General features: G+C 43.4%; 1 protein-coding gene across 1 annotated transcript in view; it reads left to right on the top strand.

The window, feature by feature from the left end:
* Positions 1-20701, top strand: part of FNDC3B (fibronectin type III domain containing 3B) — a 229775-nt gene that overhangs the window by 38617 nt on the left and 170457 nt on the right. The window contains exons 2-3 of the mRNA XM_054166761.1: positions 5073-5211; positions 15332-15407. Of these exons, the coding sequence (XP_054022736.1) occupies positions 5101-5211; positions 15332-15407 (187 nt within the window). The 5' untranslated portion in view covers positions 5073-5100. The remainder of the gene's footprint in view (positions 1-5072; positions 5212-15331; positions 15408-20701) is intronic.

Below are 20701 nucleotides of genomic sequence, written 5' to 3'. Positions count from 1 at the left end.
TGCATCCTTGTCTGGTACTTTCTTCCAGGGATACTCCTGAATTCACAGAAAGAAAAAGAGGGTTGTGTGCAGACCTCACCTTTTTTGTATTAATCAAGGGAGGTAGGGGGAGAGCCAGGTTTTAGGAAGGGTGTGAGTGCATGGTGAATGAATCTGTTTTATGTAGGATGGATGAGCAAATAAGCTAAAAGAGTGCATGAAGCCTTTTCTTAAGGTTTTGCCTTTGGTGTGGTCTGCCAGTGTCATGTAGATGTTTTAACCCCATCTTGTCTAATTCTGCATGAAGTAGAATAGAATAGAATAAACCAGGCTGGAAAAGACCTTTGAGATCATTGTGTCCAACCTATCACCCAACACCATCTAATCAATTAAACCATGGCACCAAGCACCCCATCAAGTCTCCTCCTAAACACCTCCAGTGATGGCGACTCCACCACCTCCCTGGGCAGCACATTCCAATGGGCAATCACTCTCTCTTTGAAGAATTTCTTCCTAACATCCAGCCTAAACCTCCCCTGGCACAGCTTGAGACTGTGTCCTCTTGTTCTGGTGCTGGTTGCCTGGGAGAAGAGACCAACCCTCACCTGGCTACAACCTCCCTTCAGGGAGTTGTAGAGAGCAAGAAGGTCTCCCCTGAGCCTCCTCTTCTCCAGGCTAAGCAACCCCAGCTTGCTCAGGCTCTCCTCATAGGGCTTGTGCTCCAAACCCCTCACCATCTATGTTAAGTACTATGTGTACATCTATGTGAAGTACTACCTGTGGCTGGCAGCATTGTGCAGCCAGGATTGTTGCTGATGTTACCTCTGGAGGGTTGTACCAGACCTGACAAATGAGGGAAACCCATTTCACTTTTTCCTCTTATTTTCTTTTTTTTTTTCCTTCTTTTAAAGTGAGGCAAGTGTAGACATGGCTGTAGTGACAAACCATTAATAAAGCAAAAGGAATGCAGCTGTAAAGCTTTAAATAATGACATGTAGCAAATAAATGTTGACACATTGGTGGTTGTGCCTGGAATGGAAGTATTACTAGGAAAATATGTAGCTTCAAGCTACAGTCTGGCATTTCTTTTTCCTTAAGAAAATAGTGTGATGCTCAAGCTCCATTAAAGCTGGGCCTTTCAGATTCACAGAATCTCAGAATGTTAGAGGTTGCAAGGGACCTCAAAAGATCATCCAGTCTAACCCCCCTGTCAGAGCAGGGTCACCTGAAGTAGGTCACACTGGAACGAATCCAGGTGAGTTTTGATTTTTTCCTGAGAAGGAGGCTCCACAACCTCTCAGGGCAGCCTGTTCCAGTGTTCTGTCACTCTCACAGTGAAAAAGTTTTTCCCTTATGTTCACATGGAACCTTCTGTGCTCCAGCTTGCACTCGTTGCTTCTTGCTCTGTCATTGGACATCACTGAGCAGAGACTGGCTCTGTCCTCCTCACACTTGCCCTTTGCATATTTCTAAACATGAGTGAGGTCACTCCTCAGTCTCCTCTCCTCCGGGCTGAAGAGACCCAGCTCCCTCAGCCTTTCCTCATAAGGGAGATGTTCCACTTCTTTCATCATCTTCGTGTCTCTATGCTGGAGTCATTCAAGCAATTCCCAGAGGTCCTTTTTGAACTGAGGGGCCCAGAACTGCACACAATATTTCAGATGCAGCCTCACCAGGGCAGAGCAGAGGGGGAGGAGAACCTCCTTTGACCACAACCCTTCTAATACACCCCAGGATACCACTGGCCGCCTTGGCTACAAGGGCACATACTGGCTCATGGTCATCCTTCTGTCCAACGGGACCAGCAGATCCTTTTCCCTAGAGCTGCTCTCCAACCTGTACTGGTCTGTGGGGCTGTTCATTCCCAGAGGCAAGACTCTACACATGTATTTCATTCAATTTCTCCCTACCCAGCTCTCCAGCCTGTCCAGGTCTGGCTGAATGGCAGCTCAGCCTTTAGGTGTGTCAGCCACTTGTCTCAGTTTTATCATCAGCAAACTTTCTGACAGTGCCCTTTGTGCCCTCATCCAGGTTGTTGATGAATATATTGAATAGTGCTGGTTCCAGTACCAACCCCCGAGGGACTCCACTAGATACAGGTCTCCAATTAGACTCTGTCCCATTGACCACAACTCTTTGATGACTTCTGGAGTAGTTGAATGTGTCATTTGTTTGGAGGAGGAGGGATGCTGTTTTACATGGGGGTTAAATAGTTCCTATGAACTTTGTCTCTAGTCTTTATGTATCTATATAAAACTGCACACACACAAACTATAGATACATAACTACATGTATAACCACTGTAGTTTGGGATAAAACTGACCGTTGGCTAAGTCAGCCTGTTTCCATTGACAGCTGCTGACCCCAGTGTTCTCACTGGTGTTCAGTATTAGGCTTTTTAAGTCCTTTTCTTAATCCCAAGTATTTGAGGAATGGTTTAAAACCTCACACGTTCTCCTCTTCCTCATAATTTAAAACAAACCCTCTAATCTCATTGCCCCCTTCCTTCCTCTCCATCCCCAATATCCAGCACCTGTGAGTATTGGCAGTGGTCGTAGATCTTTCTCAGAATTAAAGCCTGAGACTCTGAAGCAATGAGAAGCAAAAGGTTTTGGAAGAAATTCCAACTATTGCAAAACTTCAGGGGGGAAATGTGTTGAGCAAAGCTTCCGGGCTGTCGGATAGATTTGTGTAGCCTGTGTAACGGCTGGGTCAGAGGTTTGAGTGCCTGAGCTGGGGAGGCTTTGGTCACTGATAGACCCGTGCCAGATCAGAGAGCTTGATCCTATGGGCTGCAGAAGTGTTTGGCAGTGTCTTTACTCCTTTGCACTGCAAGACAGATTATTCAGAGTAGTGGTGACAGCAGGACTAAAACACTGCCAGACTCTGGGACAAATCGGTTGATGCAGGCCAGAGATGGACTTGAAACCTGGCTGTGGTCATACCGTCCCCTTGACAACTGTCTCAAGCTTTTGACGCCTTCAGTCCCATAACTGAGTTGCAAATACAAGGAAGGATTTCATTTAAAGGTGGATGAAAATAGATTGCCTCTGTTTATGTCTGAGTGAAGTGATGATTAGAAAAGTGGTGTTTTCACACGGGTAAGATGATTGGAAAGAGCTGTGAGAGTTGTGCTAAATTTGGTATCGAGTTTAATTAAAATGCTGGTCTTGAGGTGTATGGCTGGAGGTGACAAGGCTCAGTTTGCACATCATCTGAAAAACAAATGCACTTTTAGTCTACCGGTGCTGCTTAGATGTGAAGGGGGCCTGTGTGCTAGGAATGAGAGGATTGATCTGATTGAGTCTGTGTGGGCACTGCCATCACTCTTAAATCACACAAGTGGTCCTCTTCAGGAGCTGGAGTACCACCTCCTGCTCACACTGATGTTTCTGATTACTGGGTTGCTCTGCAGGGGATGGCATTGCAGCAGGCTCTGTAAGAAGTTCTTGAAAGTGAAGAGAGTGCATTTCAACTAAACTATTGCTTTAGTTATTTAACTGATAAAAACAATTGTAATTGTGAAGCCTAGCAGAACCTGGGGGCAGAGCAGGTACGACATACGAGGGTGGTGGGTTTGCAGCGTGCAGCATTTGTGGAACTGCGTGCTCCAGTCCTGGTGAGGTTGGCTCAGCCCTTTGTGTCCTCTGAGGTAGATGAATTCTACTCCCAGTTTATAGCTCTGTAGTCAAGTGCTCCATGCCAATACCAGGTTCTCCACCACTTTCTTTGTGAGTTCTTGTTGCTCTTTGCTGAAAAATCCTCTCTGTGCTCTGGTCTTTTGCCAGCTGATTGCCTGGCCATTACCAGCCACCTGTGCTGCAGCACAGTTTTTTTTCCTGACTTGAGTTTGTGATGTATATGAAATTATTCAGGAGGACTTTGGGTTTCTGTGACATGAGAGATGCTAAGGAAGTTACCTGATCAGCACCAGACCTGTAAGGTTGCTTTGCTTCTTTTGTAGAAGTCTAGACAAGCTGTGTGATAAGGTCTTCCATCTTATTCACCAAAGGACTGGATTATTTATTCCCCAATAAAACAGTATGATGGAACCTTTAATGTTGAATTAAGGCCTGTTTTTACAAAGCAGTCTCCTGCTTTGTTTTAGTGATGCTTACATATCACACCAATTAGCTCCTCAAAAGGAGGGTGTGTGCTAAAGTGCTATGTGATTCTTTACAAATCCTTAAGTCGGGTCATCTTCTATTGTCCTCAGTACAGCAGATGTTCAGAGCATGGGGAGGTGTTGTTCCTCCTGCTCCAGCCGAAAGTGTGATTGTTTGGATCATGATTAAGTGGAAGTCAGGTGCCTGCTCTTAGTGTTCTAGGTGGCAGTTCACACAGTTTACAGGGTCCTAGAAAGTAAAGAAAGGTGTTTGGCTTTGAACTGTGGCTATTGAGTGAAACTGAGATATCCTCTTGATAACACAAATGATGTGGTTCCAACAGTTCCCTGTGGCAGCAAACAGGATGCTGATTTTTAGGAACAGAGCAAATCTCCTTCTGAGTATCTTGGAGCTTGCCTGTTGCAATGGTGTGATGAGCGCTGGGGGATTGTAATCCTGGGAAAGAGTGGGAATCTGACTTGCTGATTTTGTATGGAAACTTGATTTTCCTCGTGCTACATAGAATCACAGAATGTTAGGGGTTGGAAGGAGCCTCTCGAGATCGTAGAGTCCAACCCCCATGCCCAAACAGGATCACCTAGAGTAGGTGACACAAGAATGCATCCAGGTGGGTTTTGGATGTCTCCAAAGAAGGAGATTCCGTGACTTCTCTGGGCAGCCTGTGTGAGTGCTCTGTCACCCTCAACATAAAGATGCATCTTCTCGTGTTGAGGTGGAACCTCTTGTGTTCTGACTCATACTTGTTGTTCCATGTCCTGTCACTGGGCACCACTGAAGAGGGATCTCATCTCTTGATCTAACAGTTAAAACCTCGGCTGGGTGCCTCAAGCTCCGCTATGCTTTACATTACAGAAACGGGTCTCCTGCTTAGGTTGCTACCTTAATGGCAAAATCCCCGTGGACGGTAGTGACCTTCGAAGGCACAGCTGTGTTTTCCAGGGTCTTTAACTGATGCTTCTTTTGCAGGAAGCCCGTTGAGGAAAATTCTCCATGAATGTACGTCACAATGATGATGACCGACCAAATCCCGCTGGAGCTGCCGCCGTTGCTGAACGGGGAGGTAGCCATGATGCCGCACATCGTCAATGGCGATGGATCGCAGCAGGTCAGTCAGCTTTGCCCTGGGTGGCTGCTTTGAATCAAAATGTTTCAGGGCCACCAAGGGATTTTGAAGCAGGCTTTCCCTAGTGTTAGGGAGGAGAGAGTATTTCCTGGAAGGCAGAAATCTTCCCTTGCATTGGAAGGATGTTAAAAGCAATGCTTTAAGGGTACTGTTAAATTTATTGTGGCGATTTACATGTGTGGTTGTTGAAGTTAAAGCAGTGGGATTGAGCTGACAGCTGTAAATGCTGCATGTGTGAGGGCTTTGCAGAAGGGTGGTGTCATGATTTACCTGTGCTACCTGTTACCCAGACATCTTGCTAGTATTTGTGATGAGATTTTTAAGAGCTTAAAAACAAAGCTGAGGCTGTAAAGGAATGGAGAGTTTTGAAGAGCCCTGTCTGATACCCTTTGCTTACCTGAGTGCACTGCTCCCTATGTGTTACCCTGTCCTACATTCTAAGAAGCAGAAGTGACTTTTGTGTGGGCCAAATTTACAGTTGCCTTCATATTTTTCTAGGACATATTTCCTAATAGAATAGGGGGAATGATGAGATTCTAGTGATGCCTTCGTGTCAGGATACAGCCTGGAGGGTCAAGCTGATGGTGGGTAGGTTCCCAAACCTGTCATCTTAGATTTATGTTTGTCTTTGTAGGACATCTGTCATAGAAATTGTTCTGTGCTACTCAGTTTGATTCTCTCCTAATTTGAGCCGTTTCAGCAAAGTATTTTAACCAAGGTAGAAGAAATAAGCTTCATGAATCAATACAAAATGCCATTCTGTTAGTTCTTGATCTCTTGATCATATGTTCCTCCCTCCAAGCTGTGTTTTGAGTTACACCAACCTTGAGAGGACGAATAGTTTCTAAGTCTTTGTGCTTACCTGGGTTCTTAATACAATACAGATTTTCATTACTGTGGTCATATGTGTTTCAAAGTAATTTCTGCACAGTGTACTTCAGCTTGGAAAAAAAAATAATAGAAAAGACAAGAAAGCTTTTAATGGCCCTATTTACCAAATCCAATATTCATATGCTTAAGTGAAGGCACAGTCTTATTGATACTGGATAGGGTAATTGTTCCTGAAGCATGGTTTCCCCTTTGCTGGAAACCATTTCTCAGGTTAGACTGCCCAACGGGCCCTTCAGTGTTACAGAAAGAATAGATGAAGTATTCTGAGCCTTCCTTTGAGATGAGGTTTTAAGTCAGTTTTTGAATTTCCCCATCAGTGATGATTCATGCTTCCACTGCCTTTAAATGAGCTTCTTCCTCATCTGATGTTCTGGAGTAGAAAGGATGCCTGATGTACTGGAAGTGCGTTACTTCTTGCTTGCACTCTGCTATGCAAATATGACTTAGCTGAACAGTTCTGGGCCAGGTTCCTTTGTTAGGTGATGCTTGTGGACCTCACCACCTTATCTCTTGAAGTACTTGTTTTTGACCTCTGGTCTGGATGTGCCCTTACATGTTGCAAAGGTTAGCTGCCTTTATGCTTTGTATCTGCACCCAGTTCTGGCATCCATAGGAGGGATGTAGAGCTGCTAGAGCGAGTCCAGAGGAGGGCCACAAAGATGATCCAAGGGTTGGAAAACTTCTGCTGGGTAGACTGAGGGAGCTGGGGTTGTTCAGCCTAGAGAAGACAAGACTCTGGGGAATCTTATGTCTACCTTCCAGTATCTGAAGGGGTCCTACAGGAAGGCTGCAGAGGGACTTATCATAAGGATGTCTAGCAACAGGACAAGGGAGAATGGTTTCAAGCTGAGGGAGAGTAGGTTTAGACTGAATCTTAGGAAGAAGTTCTTCAGTGTGAGGGTGGTGAGACTCTGGAATAGGCTGCCCAGGGAGGTTGTGGATGCCAGGTTGGATGAGGCCTTGAGCAGCTGAGTCTAGTTGAGAGGCATCCCTGCCCATGGTGGGAAGGTTGGAGTAGATGATCTCTAAGGTCCCTTCCAACCTATACCATTCTATGATTGATCATTTTCATCCTATTCCTGAAGCTTTAGTTGATGCCTTTGCTTTTTAAAAGTACAATTCTAAAATGGAATGACATTGGAATAGATGCTTTATTTGATCTCTGCATACAGAAGCAGCAAATGGACCACACAAATTGTTCTTAATGTGATTTGTTATCTAATGTAGGAACAAATATTATGTGTTGTTGAAAGAGATTGATCTTAGTTACTTGTAAGGCAGGAACAGCTTTCAGATTCCACTCAGGTAAGAATGACTGCCTTAAGAAAGATGGTTTATATCAGTCCATAAATAGGTGCTAGTTTTATAAGGACATGTGCTTTTCCAGGGTGTAATTCCAGCCTTGGTGGGAAGCTGGAAGGAGGAAAGCATCGCAGCTGAGCTGGTGGGACACAGGTTGCATGGAATTTTCTAGACTGCAGCAAGGCCAGCACACTGATCAGTGCTTTCCTGATGAGATGCTCTGGGTACACTTGCTGTTGCTCACCCTCATGTGTGACACCTCATCCATGCCAGCATGGTAGAGCTGTGCCATAACCTGTACTTGGAAAGGCTGAGCTTCAGAGAAGAGGCTTTTCTCAAGAGACCCCTTCTTATCTGCGTAGGAGAGAGCAGTAAAAAACCTTAGCTTTACCAGCAGCCAGATGGAGAGCCATGCAAAAGGCAATTCTGCCAGCAAACAGACAGAAAATTGCAAACAGGCAATTGTACTGTAAGGCAATTGCAGAGGAACATTCAGTTGTTTCATCTTCCTGGGGATAAGCGCTGTAGAGCTGTACAGGGCAGAGCTAGGAATGTCTCTGCCTGCTTGATGATAATCTCTTCTCTAGACTACCCCAAATGACATTTCTAGCGCTGGCTTTTGGGTTGTGTTTTTTTCTTTAAAGTTTCCCACACTTAATTTCCACTACTGCTGACTGTATTTAATGCTTTGGTGCCCTTTCCAGAGCTGCTGCTTACCCTGTTTCTGCTTCTAATCCACTTGTAACTCCTGTGGGGATTCAAGGAGCAATAATTAACCTTTTGGTCCAAGAATTTCAATGGTTTCCTGTAGGTACTCCACTGCAAGCTCTCAAAAGCTTGCAGTAGAAAGTGGAGGGGCAGCCAGCTGTGCCACAGCATGGCTGTTTAGAATGCTAAGTGATTTTAGTTTGGGAGGGTTTTATTTTGGCTTGGTTCAGTCTCTGCACCTGCAGTGATGTAGCAAGTTTTCTGCTTGCCTGCTCTTTGAAAAGGTGTGTTTACTGAACCCTGGTGGGTTTTTCCTCTATTTGGCTTGAGCCCAGGCACTGCAGGTAGTGCTGTGTGTGGCTTTTTTTGTCTTTTCAGGTCACACACTTTGAATAGGGGAGAGAAGAGTACATCTGAATGAGGAGCAAGCTTTTGTTACTTTCCTGTAGCACAAGAAGTCTGTATACCTTGGAAGAGCTTGGAAGCATTTAGCTGAGTTTTGTGCTGTACCTGAGCAGCTGAGCTGAGGGAATAAACTTTGTGCCAAAATGTAGAGTTAGTTCTTCATATTTCCTTGAGGTTTGCTGTTTGGTTTTGGTGTTTCTGGTATATACTTCCAGAAATGGACATGGGAGGCTTATTTCTAGTAGAACAAGATTTACAGCTGGTACATATCAAAGCTACCTGAAGAAGCATCAGTCCATGATAATGACTACTGGATAAAGGATGATGAAGTTTCTCTCTTTTTAAATGTATTCAGTTTGGAGAAGAGAAGGCTCTGAGGAGACCTAATTGTGACCTTCCGGTATCTGAAGGGGGCCTACAAGAAAGCTGGGGAGGGACTTTTTAGGGTGTCAGGTAGGAATAGGACTAGGGGGAATAGAAAAAAAACTAGGAATGGGTAGATTCAGACTGGATGTTAAGAAGAAGTTTTGCACCATGAGGGTGGTGAGACACTGGAACAGGTTGCCCAGGGAGGTGGTAGAAGACTCATCCCTGGAGGTGTTTAAGGCCAGGCTGGATGTGGCTCTGGGCAACCTGCTGTAGTGTGAGGTGTCCCTGGCAATGGCAGAGGAGTTGGAACTAGATGATCCTTGAGGTCCTTTCCAACCCTAACAATTCTATTATTCAATTTTAAGGCAGATGCAGTACTCTTAGACATTTAGACTAGAACAGATGGCAGATGAGTAGCATGAGCAAAGTTCACCCATGGGTGGTGTTTGCTCTCTAGGAAGTCTCTGGAATGAACTTCTCTGAAGGCATTTTAGGCAAAGGATGTTGGTGGCCAAACTCCTGAGGCTGTTCTCTCAAAGATGTTTCTTTGTGAATCCAGTGAAACACAGAATCTGCCAAAACTTCATGAATCATGAAATCTCTTGCTTGTCAGAGCAATTTGTTACAGAGCTATAGTGACTTCTTTTTTAACTGCTTGTCTGGAGTTTGTGTGATGAATGAGGGGGTTCAGGATCTCTCACTTGTGGGCTTCGCTAGCCATAGTGCTCATCGTAAACTGACAGAATTGCTTCGTGCCTTTATTTTTCTGTCCTATGAAAAGAGGTTATTTAAACCCAGAATGCTATTATCAAAGTATTAATTGTTAAAATTCACTGTTTGTGAATTGTGTAGCATGTTCCTTGATTTCTCTTACTGAAGAGAGGCTGATGGTAGATAAACACTTGCTGCTTCTGTGTGGCTGATGAGGGATGCATTTCTGGAAGGAATATTGCCCAAAGAATGGTGTGAACTCTTTGGCCCTTTATGCAGGAGAGAGCTGGAAATTGAGTAGAGGCTGGAAATTCATCAGGCTCTGGGGCAGAGTCCTTTAAAATAGAATAGAGGCTGAACTCAAATGATTATTCTGTGCTTTGGGATTTTGTTGATATTTTTGGTTTGGTTTGTAGGTATCTTTTTTCAACAGGTGCAATATATTGCAAAAGTTGTTCACTGTAGAGGTTATAAATACAGCAGATTTCAATAATGTAAAGCATTTGTGAGAAACCTGTGACTGGGTGAAGCATGTATAAACAGGGAAGACAAAATTTGCCACGCTGGAAAACACTCAAGGCAGGATTTTAATAAGCCAAAGCAGTGCAAGAGGCTATTTGACTTTAGGAAGGAAAAGGTCCTCATAAAGTGGAGATACTTTGAAGCAAGGATTGGGTTGTATTGCATCACAGAATGTTAGGGGCTGGAAGGGACCTCAAAAGATCATCCAATCCAACCCCCCTGCCAGAGCAGGAGCACCTAGAGCAGATCACACAGGAACACATCTGGGTGAGTTTTGAATATCTCCGGAGAGGGAGACTCCACAACCCTCCTGGGCAGCCTTGTCCCAGGATGCAGGTGAGTATCTTCCTACTTGCTGCTGCTCCTGTGCTCCCAGGGGATCTGCAGCAAAGCAGTTAGAAGACAATGACCGATTTTGGATGTGGATTTTCTTCTTGTGTTTAAACACTTTCATAAGTAAATGGATACTGTCCAAACCAGATAATAGCACGTGGCCTTGGTCCTTATCAAGGCACGTTTTCTGTCTTTGTATGAGACTGTTAGCTCCCAACATATATATTTTATATTCCTGAAGCAAGCTTTAAGCCTGTGCTAACCTTTGCTGTCAGGTCTGTTAGACTCTTTCCCTACTCCCAGTAGTCGTGATGGTAGGAATGAAGGGGACACGAGTGACACGTGTTTGGCTCATCATGAAAACTTGAGAGCAATTACTGCCAAATTGGGTGTGTGTGTGATTATAAATATTTATAGTAACTATGCAACAGTAACATTAATCAGTCTTAGCAAACACGACTTTAAAACATAACAACATTGTTAAATACAAAAAGCAAAAGCTTTCTCTGTGGATGCAGCAGGTACGGCTGGCCTTTAACACTGAGTGGAGTAAATTGCTAAAGGAAACATCTGAGTGCTTTAGAGGGAAAAGAAAAAGCCTTTGGAATTGTGCTGCTGACACCCTACTCCCAAAAAGCCGGAGCTTGTGACACTTGAATGTGAGGAGGCCAAGGAACTGAAGCTGGGCTGAAGTGTCCTTGGACATTGGACCACACCCTGGTGCTGCTGCTGCGCAGCAGTGTGGGCTCACAGTGGCTTTCCGTGCCTGTTGTTGTTGCTATCTCTCGTGTGTGTGTGCTTGGGATGATGAATATTGAGAGAGACACAGGGCAATTACAGATTGTCTCTGTTTGTTTTCATGAAAACAAAGACGTTATCTTTAGAGGGTTTTTATTGCTTTCCTCAGATTTTTAATTAAAAGCTCCAGCAACAAGGCATTCTGATGAGCATCCATTGTGTGGCAAGGAAACAGCAAAGCTGCAGTTCCAGACTGTAGAGTATGGCTGTGTTGTTTTGTCAGATGTGGAGAAAACCAAATCTTTGAAGTAGTTTGACATACTTAGTGTGTATAAACAAAAGAAGTCACAGTGTGCCTCATTATTATATGTCCCAGGCAACTGGGGCAGAGGGGGGGGGGCATTGGCTGGAAGATGCTCAGTATCTAACAGTCATTGTGCTCTGCGTTTAATGGTTTGCCCTTGACTCTGTGGTTTGTTAGAGCTTTGCAGCTGCAAGCTCTTGGGGGCTACATGGTGTATGGAGTGAATGCAGAGGGGTTTGGGTAGTGGGGTGTGTTATAGGAGCAAACCCCAGCACCCCAGCTTGGGCCAAAGGGGAGAGGCTGGGGCTGCACTGCTGGTAGGGATCAGCCTGCAGTGGTAGGCAAGCGAAGGTCTGTGCTTGAGGAGCATCCTGATTGCTGCTTCTGAGGCCACTTGAGGTACAAGTGCTCATGTGCCCACCATCCTCCCTGTGGATGCCTTTGCTCCTCTGTTGACCCACATCAGTCACACCTCAGCTCTTGATATAGCTGCTTTTCTCTAGCAACAGCCATAAGTCTTTCCTTCTGCTCCAAAGTTGATTAATTGGAGCATCAGTGGGGAAAAAAAAGTCTTTTAATATCTTCAGAACTTTATTTTTTCCCCCTTACATTCTAAGAAGTGACAGCTACAGTACTTGATTCTCTTCTCAGGACTACACAGCCCTAAGTCTCTCAGGCTTTCTTCTCAGGAGAGATGTTCAAGTCTCCCAGTCATCCTTGCGGCTCTCTGTTGGACTCTGTCCATCAGATCCCTGTCTCTCTTGAACTGGGAAGCCCAAAACTCAATGCGGTATTCCAGGTGGTGTCTCACACAATGGAGAACTTGGCTTTCTAACCAATCTAGTCCCATGTTTTCTGACAGTAACTAGTGCTGAGAATTTGGTTTTTGTTTTAATAAGCATGAGATCTTTGCTCTGGGGACTGCCAATAAAGAAATATTGTCATATATGTAACACTTTAATTGAAGCTGCTCTGTGTAAGTCCCAGCCTCTCCCCATGGGCTCATGATGAGGGGACGAAGCTGTAATGGCTGCTGCCCTTCAGGAAACAAATTTGATGGAACAATTTGTTTGTGTTAACAACCTGCATAATTAGGTAAGGATAATGCTGCTTCGTTTTGACCATGGTAAGCAGCAGCTGTTATTGGGGATATAATCTGTTTTTAATGTGGAAACCCAAGGAGCTATTTTCAAAGCACAGCTGCGGGCATGCTAATGCAGACACTTGGGCTGCTGATGGACCTTTAGCTGTGACTCTTTGCAAAGGAATTTGTAAATCATCCCCTTCTGATAACTGGAGTAGACACGTGCCTTGTGTAGGAAGAGGAATCCCTCTCTCAAGGTCAGTCATACGCCTGCCATTAAACTCAACTCCCTGCTTTAGGCAGAATATCAACCTTTCCAAACAGGAGACATCAGTCCGGGGGATGCATTTCATTCATAGATTCGTAGATTGGTTTGAAAAGGACCTTAAAGGTCACCTAGTTTCAACTCTCCCACCATGGGCAGGGACACCTTCCACTAGGCCAGCTTGCTCAAGGCCTCATCAAACCTGGTTGTGAACATCTCCAGGGAAGAGACATCCATGATCTCCCTGGGCAACCTGTTCCAGCATTGACTTCCTGCTTAGGCAAGAGTTAAACTTGCTTAGAGAAGAGTTTAACTTGCCATCTCTCTGTCCCACATTAAACATTCACCAGTGTTTTAGAGCCACTAAAAAGAATCTGATTGGTTTCTAGTTTGGTACATTTAATAGAGGAAAAAAAATATATTTGAGATTACATCTTCCAAAAGCCCCCAGTCTAATTTTCCACTTGATTTCCAAGCCCATTTTGAGGAACTGGACCAAGTTCTCCCAGAAGTGTGATGTGTTAGGGCATCTGCTTTGTGTTAATCAGACATGTTAATAACTAACCAACTTTAGCAGTGTTGGTGTAGATGTATTATGCAAATGAGTGAGTGAAATATTTTTGTCATTCTTTTGCCTCTTGGTGTTTCTGGTTGTTTTTAATCTGAACAGCACTGCTCTTTGCTCTGTGCTTCTTTTGAGCTGATGCTTCTATCCCATTGTGGATAATCCATGCCTATTCACAGCAAGAGAGCACTTAAATACTGTCACTTAAATGTTGATTGTTCTGAGATTAGGGATGGAATGGCTTTGTGCCTCCTATCTTTTCTGAACCATTTATTGTGCTCTATATGCTGGATCAGATCCACCCTGATTTGTGTTCCCTGAGAAATTATTGTTATAGACAAAATAATGGCTTTCATATGTCCTCCCCCCCCCATCTCCAGCTTGTGCCTTAAAAACGTTTCTCTAGGATTACTGTAATTCAAAAGGTCATCTAGGTAATAATTATCGTATGCATTTAGCTTAAGGAGTTCAGAAACAGAACATTAATTCAGATTCTGTCTTTCCAGAGTGAATCATTAAATTCTGCATGCATGTGCCCCAGAATACAAAGAGCCAGAGCTAAGTTTGGAGAGAGGTTTTTCACAAGAAGATCTAAAAAAACCCTAATTTCTGTGTGTGCAGCTACTGAATTGTGTGTGCCTGTGGATTTTGTTTACTGAGATCTGTTACATGTGGGTAACTACCTGAGAGGAGGTTGTAGACAGGTGGGGATTGGTCTCTTCTCCCAGGCAAGCAGCACCAGAACAAGAGGACACAGTCTCAAGCTGCAGCCAGGGAGGTTTAGGCTCGAGGTGAGGAGAAAGTTCATCACAGAAAGAGTTATTTGGCCATTGGAATGTGCTGCCCAGGGAGGTGGTGGAGTCACTATCCCTGGAGGTGTTCAAGACTGGACTGGATGTGGCACTGGAAGCCATGGTTTAGTTAGTCATGAGGTGTTGGGTGATAGGTTGGGCTTGATGATCTCTGAGGCCTTTTCCAACCTTATTGATTCTATGATTCTATGAAATTATTTATTTTTAAGATGGCTCAGGTCCCTTTTTCAGTTTTATACCAAGATTAATCTAGATCTTGATTGAATTTATGACAAAGCCAAGTTAACAGAGTGTGCTTGAAGTGTGCAAGTAGAAGTTTCCCAAGCAGTGAGAGCATGGGACAGGTGATCTCTAGTTCCCAGGGAGACTCCATTAAAGAAAGAAATCTCAATCAGAAGTTTTAAAAGTATCCTTTTACACATGTGAAATTAATGAAGAGGAGCACGATGCACACTGAACTGGGAGGTGTTTTGGTGCTTCCTGGCCTTTGTGGCATTCCCACCGTGGGGGAGATGGAGGTGATGCTTTGATTATTAAGAAAAAGATTAATTCAATTTGTTACTAAATCAGTAGTTTATTACTGGTTCTGTGTGTGCAGCTACTGTGTGTGCCTGTGGATTTTGTTTACTGAGAGCTGTTACATGTGGGTAAATGATTTGTTACTAAGATGGTTCAAGTCCCTTTACACCTCAAGCTGAAATCTGGTATGGCTTGGTGCTGGAGTCTGGAATTTATCTGCTCTCTGTTCTCGTGTGCTAGTGGTCTAAAGATTTATGTCCTTTGCTATCAGCATCTAGCCAAGTTAAACACACTGTAAAGAGTTTGGTGGTGGAACCCAAAGCTATAATTTTTACCTGCACACAACTGAGTTACATCTTTATTTCAGCTCTTAAAGTTTGGATGACCAGGTAGGCTTTAAATCTCTACTGCTTTGTGAACCCTGCTGGTACTCAAAGATATAGGACACCAGTCTGTTCCCTCCCTGCCTCACATTCCTTTGTTAGCTTGAGGAATACAGTAACAGAGTAGATTGGTTGGGGAAATTCAATTTTTGTAAGTTTACAGTGAGACAAATGTGGTTTTCTTTTGGCAGGTCTTTTTGGTTCAAGTTAATCCAGGTGAAACCTTCACAATAAGGGCTGAGGATGGAACCCTGCAGTGCATCCAAGGTAAGAGGATTCACTAACCTGTGGGGGAGTGTTGCTTGCATGATGGAAAACTTGTTCTCTCATCTCTAGTTCTGGAAATAGTGAGGCACTTAAGAATGAGAAGCTGCAGATGTGGCTGCTTTCTGTGTTATATAATTTTAATATCTTAGAATAAGTCATGAATTTCTTGCAAGCCCAGGAGATTTCTCTCTCTGTTCAGTCATTTATCTGGATTTTTAATTTTATGTATATGCATACTTTCTTATAACCAAATAGTAAAAGTAAATGAGAGATCCTAAGCTAGATGGAAAACCAGTAACAAATTAAGTGGATATCTATGGAAAACCAATTTTTTTTTTTTCTTGGGCATCATGAGGGCTGGAAAATGAATAGAGAATTAGACACTGCAGAGTGCTTGGAGAAGTCAGATTGGGTTTGAGGAGCATTTTAAATTGGTTCTTTAGAAGCAGAGCTAGTTAATTATGTAGTATTGAATAAAAGCATGCAAGAAGGCTTTTGATTGCTGCTTTACCTCTTGATAAAACTGTGCAAATACGATAAACAGTGCTGGTGTTTTTTATGAGAGAGAGCCCACACAGAAATCTTTTAACAGGTCTGAAGGGAGAAGCAACAAAAGACCTTTCAAATTGTGTATTAAATACTGAGATGAGGGTTTCTCGCTAGTGGCAAATACAGCTTTGAAGTGAAGCAGATATTCCCTAGGTAGAAGGCTGTCTACAGTCAATACAAGGCAGGTTAAATCCAAATTTAAGGGGAAGTGACTTTGCATAGCTGTACTGCCAATGCTCTTCTCAGTGGCATTATTTGAGTTCATGCTATTACCTTATCTTTCTGAGGGGGGGGGTGGTGTAGGTGGTGTTGCCTCCCTCATCCTTTCCCTGTCTTATACCCCTAAGCAGCAATCTCAGTGGGCTATTTAAAAGCCTTTCCTAAAGAAGTAATAGTAATGGGGAGGAAGGGGTGGGGGGTTGGGGAGCTCAGTTTGATAATGGTATAACTAGTGAACTGCCACTGGATTTTGACTAGGTTTCAACTCTATTCAGGAAAGACTGTTTCTTAACCTGCATCAAATACTCAAATGATACTGCTTGAGGGGAGCTATGCTTCTGGTTAAAATTTGGGTTTAGAAAGGACCCCTGCAGGTCACCTCATCCAACCTGCTGCTGACAGCAGGGTTAAGTGTCAGAAGTGAATCAGGTTGTCTACCACCTCTAGAGCTGTGAAGCACTGTGAGAATGGAGAGTGCTGTCTGGACAGCCTGCTCTGGTTCTGCATCACTCCCAGAGGGAAGAGTCTGTCCTTTGAAATATTTGCAACTTCCTATTTTGCAGTCTCTGCTTCTTTTCTGTGGGCTGCCATCTAAACTCTGGAGGAGTTGGTGGTGGTTGGTGCTTGAAATTTCATCCCCATGGAAATGAGGAATTAATAGTTGTTTGAGACAGACATTACAGAAGCTTCCCTGAACACCATCCAGGATTAGTCGCTCTTGATGAGCAGTAATAGCAGCAATTTCAAACTGCTTGATAAGATTTATAGCCAGCATGCTTCGTGATAGGAAATTGGTCTGCATGGCAGTTAACAGAGGGCTAAAGCTGGCTTCTCCTTTTGTTTGAAATGAGTGCTTTGTATTGGTTAATACACCAAAAAAACTTTCCATGCAAATATAATTATGACACCATTTCTTTTTGTATGGTTATTTTTCCCCACGCTCAAAGCGTTGTTCGGACAGCGGGTTTAAATGAGCGCAACTTGAAGCTTCTGGGTTCTGTATCCCCAGAAATTTAATGTGTTTATACCAGTGGGGTTTGTTTGATACTCCTCAGCAATCTTTCATAAAGTTGTTTTAGTATTGGTAGCATGAGAATGTTTCCTTTCTTTTGGGAGAGCTGCGGTGTTGACCGCCACAGCTCACACGTTTATTTGTATACGCTCTTCAGGTTTAGTCTGAAAAATCTGATACTCTTCTCATGCTAAAGGCTCAACTCCTACTTTATTGTGGATATTTATATAGCTGAAATAAGGACATGCTTGAAAGACTAAGGAGCACCTGACCCTATTGTTGTTCCTTGGGGTTTTTTTGGGTGTTTGTTTTTTCTTCTTGTTCTTTTGCTACAGCTGAATTCACAGTGCAACTGTGGAACTGAAATAATGTTAATAGCGAGCTATTGTGGAAGAAACTGTAATCAGCCAGCAAACATACTAAGATTAGGATTCCTGACAGTTCTGTTTGTCCTGTACTCTGAGGTTATTGTTAAAAACAGGCTCATTTTGTGTGCAGTGGTTTGGGGAATTATACACCCTCTTGCTCCACAAAACCTCTGATGTCTCCCCCCCCATTGCTATGATAGAGTATTTTGTATGTTTAAAGGTTAATGTATTCCCTATATGTGGGACAGCACTTGGACAATAATGATGCATTTTCCTTTGCTCCCACATCTGCACTATGATTAGCAGGACATGGTATAATTTTAGCGCTGTGCTAAGGCAGCATCTTCTTTTGGGCAGTGCCTGCGAGCTCGTAGCTCCCTGTGGAACGGAGGATGCTCACATTTCCCTTACTGCCACACATTCAGTGTTACAACATCAGATGTGCTTGTTAATAGGATCCTTTCCTGCTCACAATACAAAGGACAACTTGATTATAAATTGTGTGATTCTCCTGAGTTCAGAGAGTGCTTGCTGAACTTTGAGGCTGGCCACCTGGTCTGCATTATGAAGTGGAAGCATAAAGCACATCCCTTATTTGTGTGCCGCTGCATGACCAATCTTTGTTCCTTGAAGCCATGTATGTATTAATGACAAAGTGTTCATACACTTCCTCTGAAATCAGGGCATCCCTGGGGAGCAGGGGAGGAAAACCCTGCTTGTGCTGTGTAGCCAATCACCAGGGCTGGGTTTTGGGCTCTTAACTGCAAAACTGTACCTCTGTGGGTGGTTAAAGAGAGACTGATTTAGAGTCTTAATTCAGTGTTTTGGAGAGATGAAATGGCTGTATGTGCTGTATCATCATTATTTTAAAAGCTGCTCTTTTTATGTAGTTTTGGCAGATAATAAATACTTCATAAATATGTCAATACTTGAAATACTTCATTTCCTTTTTGCATTTTTCCACTTAATTTTTCACAAATGCAGGACTAGACTGTTGCTGGCTCTGCAAGGAAAGGACAAGGGCAAGGCGTATCCTCACCCATTTCTTTGCTCAGCTGTAACTGTAGACCTTGTGTTCCCTTTACAGGAAAGATTACTTCTAGCTAGTGCTTTAGGGTAACCACACGAAATGAAAGACAGAAGAGAGGGAGAATGTGGATCTGATCATCTGCAAGATGGAATCAGAACAGCCTCCTATATTTGAAAAGAAAATTACCTTGCTTTCTGAATTTCACCATAAAGAGATTCTGTATGTATTTGATGTGTTTAGGAAATTCCCCTTTCCCGAGTGACTGACTGAAGGCTGTTGTTTAGAGTCAATATCTTACAGGCTTTGGTAGGAAATTCTATTGCTGCACATGAATCATGTCATATATTGAATTACTTCAAAGTACAGCAGTTTGTGTATCGTTTGGGGCAGTGAAGCTGTACCTAAGAATGCAATCAGTGCTCTTCCATCCCGGGAGGCAATAATGCCAAGCTGCCATGCATGCTGTGTTATGAACAATATGGACAAAATGATTATTCTGGTGCCATTTGAACTCACTTGTCACCCACACGTTGAAAATAGATATGCACAAGACCTTGATGCAGGCTGTGTAACCCTTCTATGCATTGATCACAGAGAATTGCTCAATTACTGCTAAATGTACTTTTTGTTGCCATCCATCTAAATGGCAGCTCAAGCTGCCACAAGCAAGCCAGGCTGAGTTTTCTGTTCTGTAATTTTCTGTACATTATGTGTAGCATGTGAAAAGCCTGCTCAAAGACGGAAGAAAGAGCAGGTAGCAGGAGAGCACCTGGTGTGATAAAAATGGAAATTCCTGGTGTATTCTGTCTATCTCTTGTCTCTGAAAATACCCTCTTGAAACTCCTCTCTTGTCTTTGTTCAGTAACACAGCACTAAGTTTGCAGGAGTGAAGCATAAAGTTTATGTGCAATGAAAACCAATACGCTAGCAAAAAACACCCCAAAGCTTGAATTCTAGCACTGCATCAGTGAGCAAAGCTCTGCATTAGATGGTCTTCTGTGTTGTGTTGTTTGCAAGGACAAGGAGGCCAGTGATATCCTGGGATGTGTTAAGAAGAGTGTGGCCAGCAGGTTAAGCAGGTTCTCCTGCCTATATACTCGGCCTTGGTGAGATCACGTCTGGAGTATTGTGTCCAGTTCTGGGCTTCCCAGTTCAGGAGGGACAGAGTTAAACAGACTCCAATGGAGGGCTGTGAGGATGAATGAGGGACTAGAACATCTGTCTTATGAGGAAAGGCTGAAAGACCTGGGGCTGTTTAGTCTGGAAAAGAGAAGACTGAGAGGAGATCTTATTAGTGTTTATAATGCCCAGAGAGGCTGTGGAGTCTCCTTCTCTATAGACTTTCAAGACCCGTCTGGATGTGTTCCTGTGTGCCCTGCCCTAGGTGATCCTGCTTTGGCAGCGGGGCTGGATGTGATCTCCAGAGGTCCCTTCAAACCCCTAGCATTCTGTGAGTCTAAAATACAGATTTGCAATTGCATGGGAGGTGTGGGGTGTGACCATGTGTTTAGTAGAAAAAGAGCTAAATTTCCTTTGGGTGGTTGAATTTTGAGATGAAAACAGGGTAATAAACATACAGGATTTACTAATAGTGCTGTTTGTTTCAAGGGATATTTTGAAGTGTTTTGTGGTTGATTCTGAGCTCAAAGCACTGCAGGGCCTTTGCTTGTGCTTATCTTGTAAAACAAAGAATGTGAGAACTAAATTTCAGTGCTGCTTTTTCTGTGGCTCTAAAAGCGAGTAACTCAAGAGAAAGGCCAGAAGTATGCTAAAAATCTAGCAGTGGTTTATGAAATGAAAGATTTCCTGGAATTATTATTCCATTAATTTGGTGGGTGGGTGTGGTTTGGTGTGGTAATGCAAAGGAATGGATAATATTAAAGGCTGAATAGCTGTAGGTTTATGTAGGAAGAGCTAATGAAATAAGGCTGTTCAGTCTGGTCTCAGCAAAGCAAAAAAAGTCTTTATTCTCCCTTAGTACAAGGTTGGAAATGAGGAAGTGAGTCAATTTCTTCTAGGGAAGGAATGAGTTTTAAAATAGATAGGATTTGGTGTAAGCAAAGAAGTGATAACTGTCACGTGTGGCTGGGTGGGGATGGAGGTGCTGAGAGTGGAG

Source organism: Dryobates pubescens, chromosome 13 (assembly GCF_014839835.1).
Source record: "Dryobates pubescens isolate bDryPub1 chromosome 13, bDryPub1.pri, whole genome shotgun sequence".
NCBI lineage: Eukaryota > Metazoa > Chordata > Aves > Piciformes > Picidae > Dryobates > Dryobates pubescens.
This window is presented reverse-complemented; position numbering and strand designations above follow the sequence as displayed.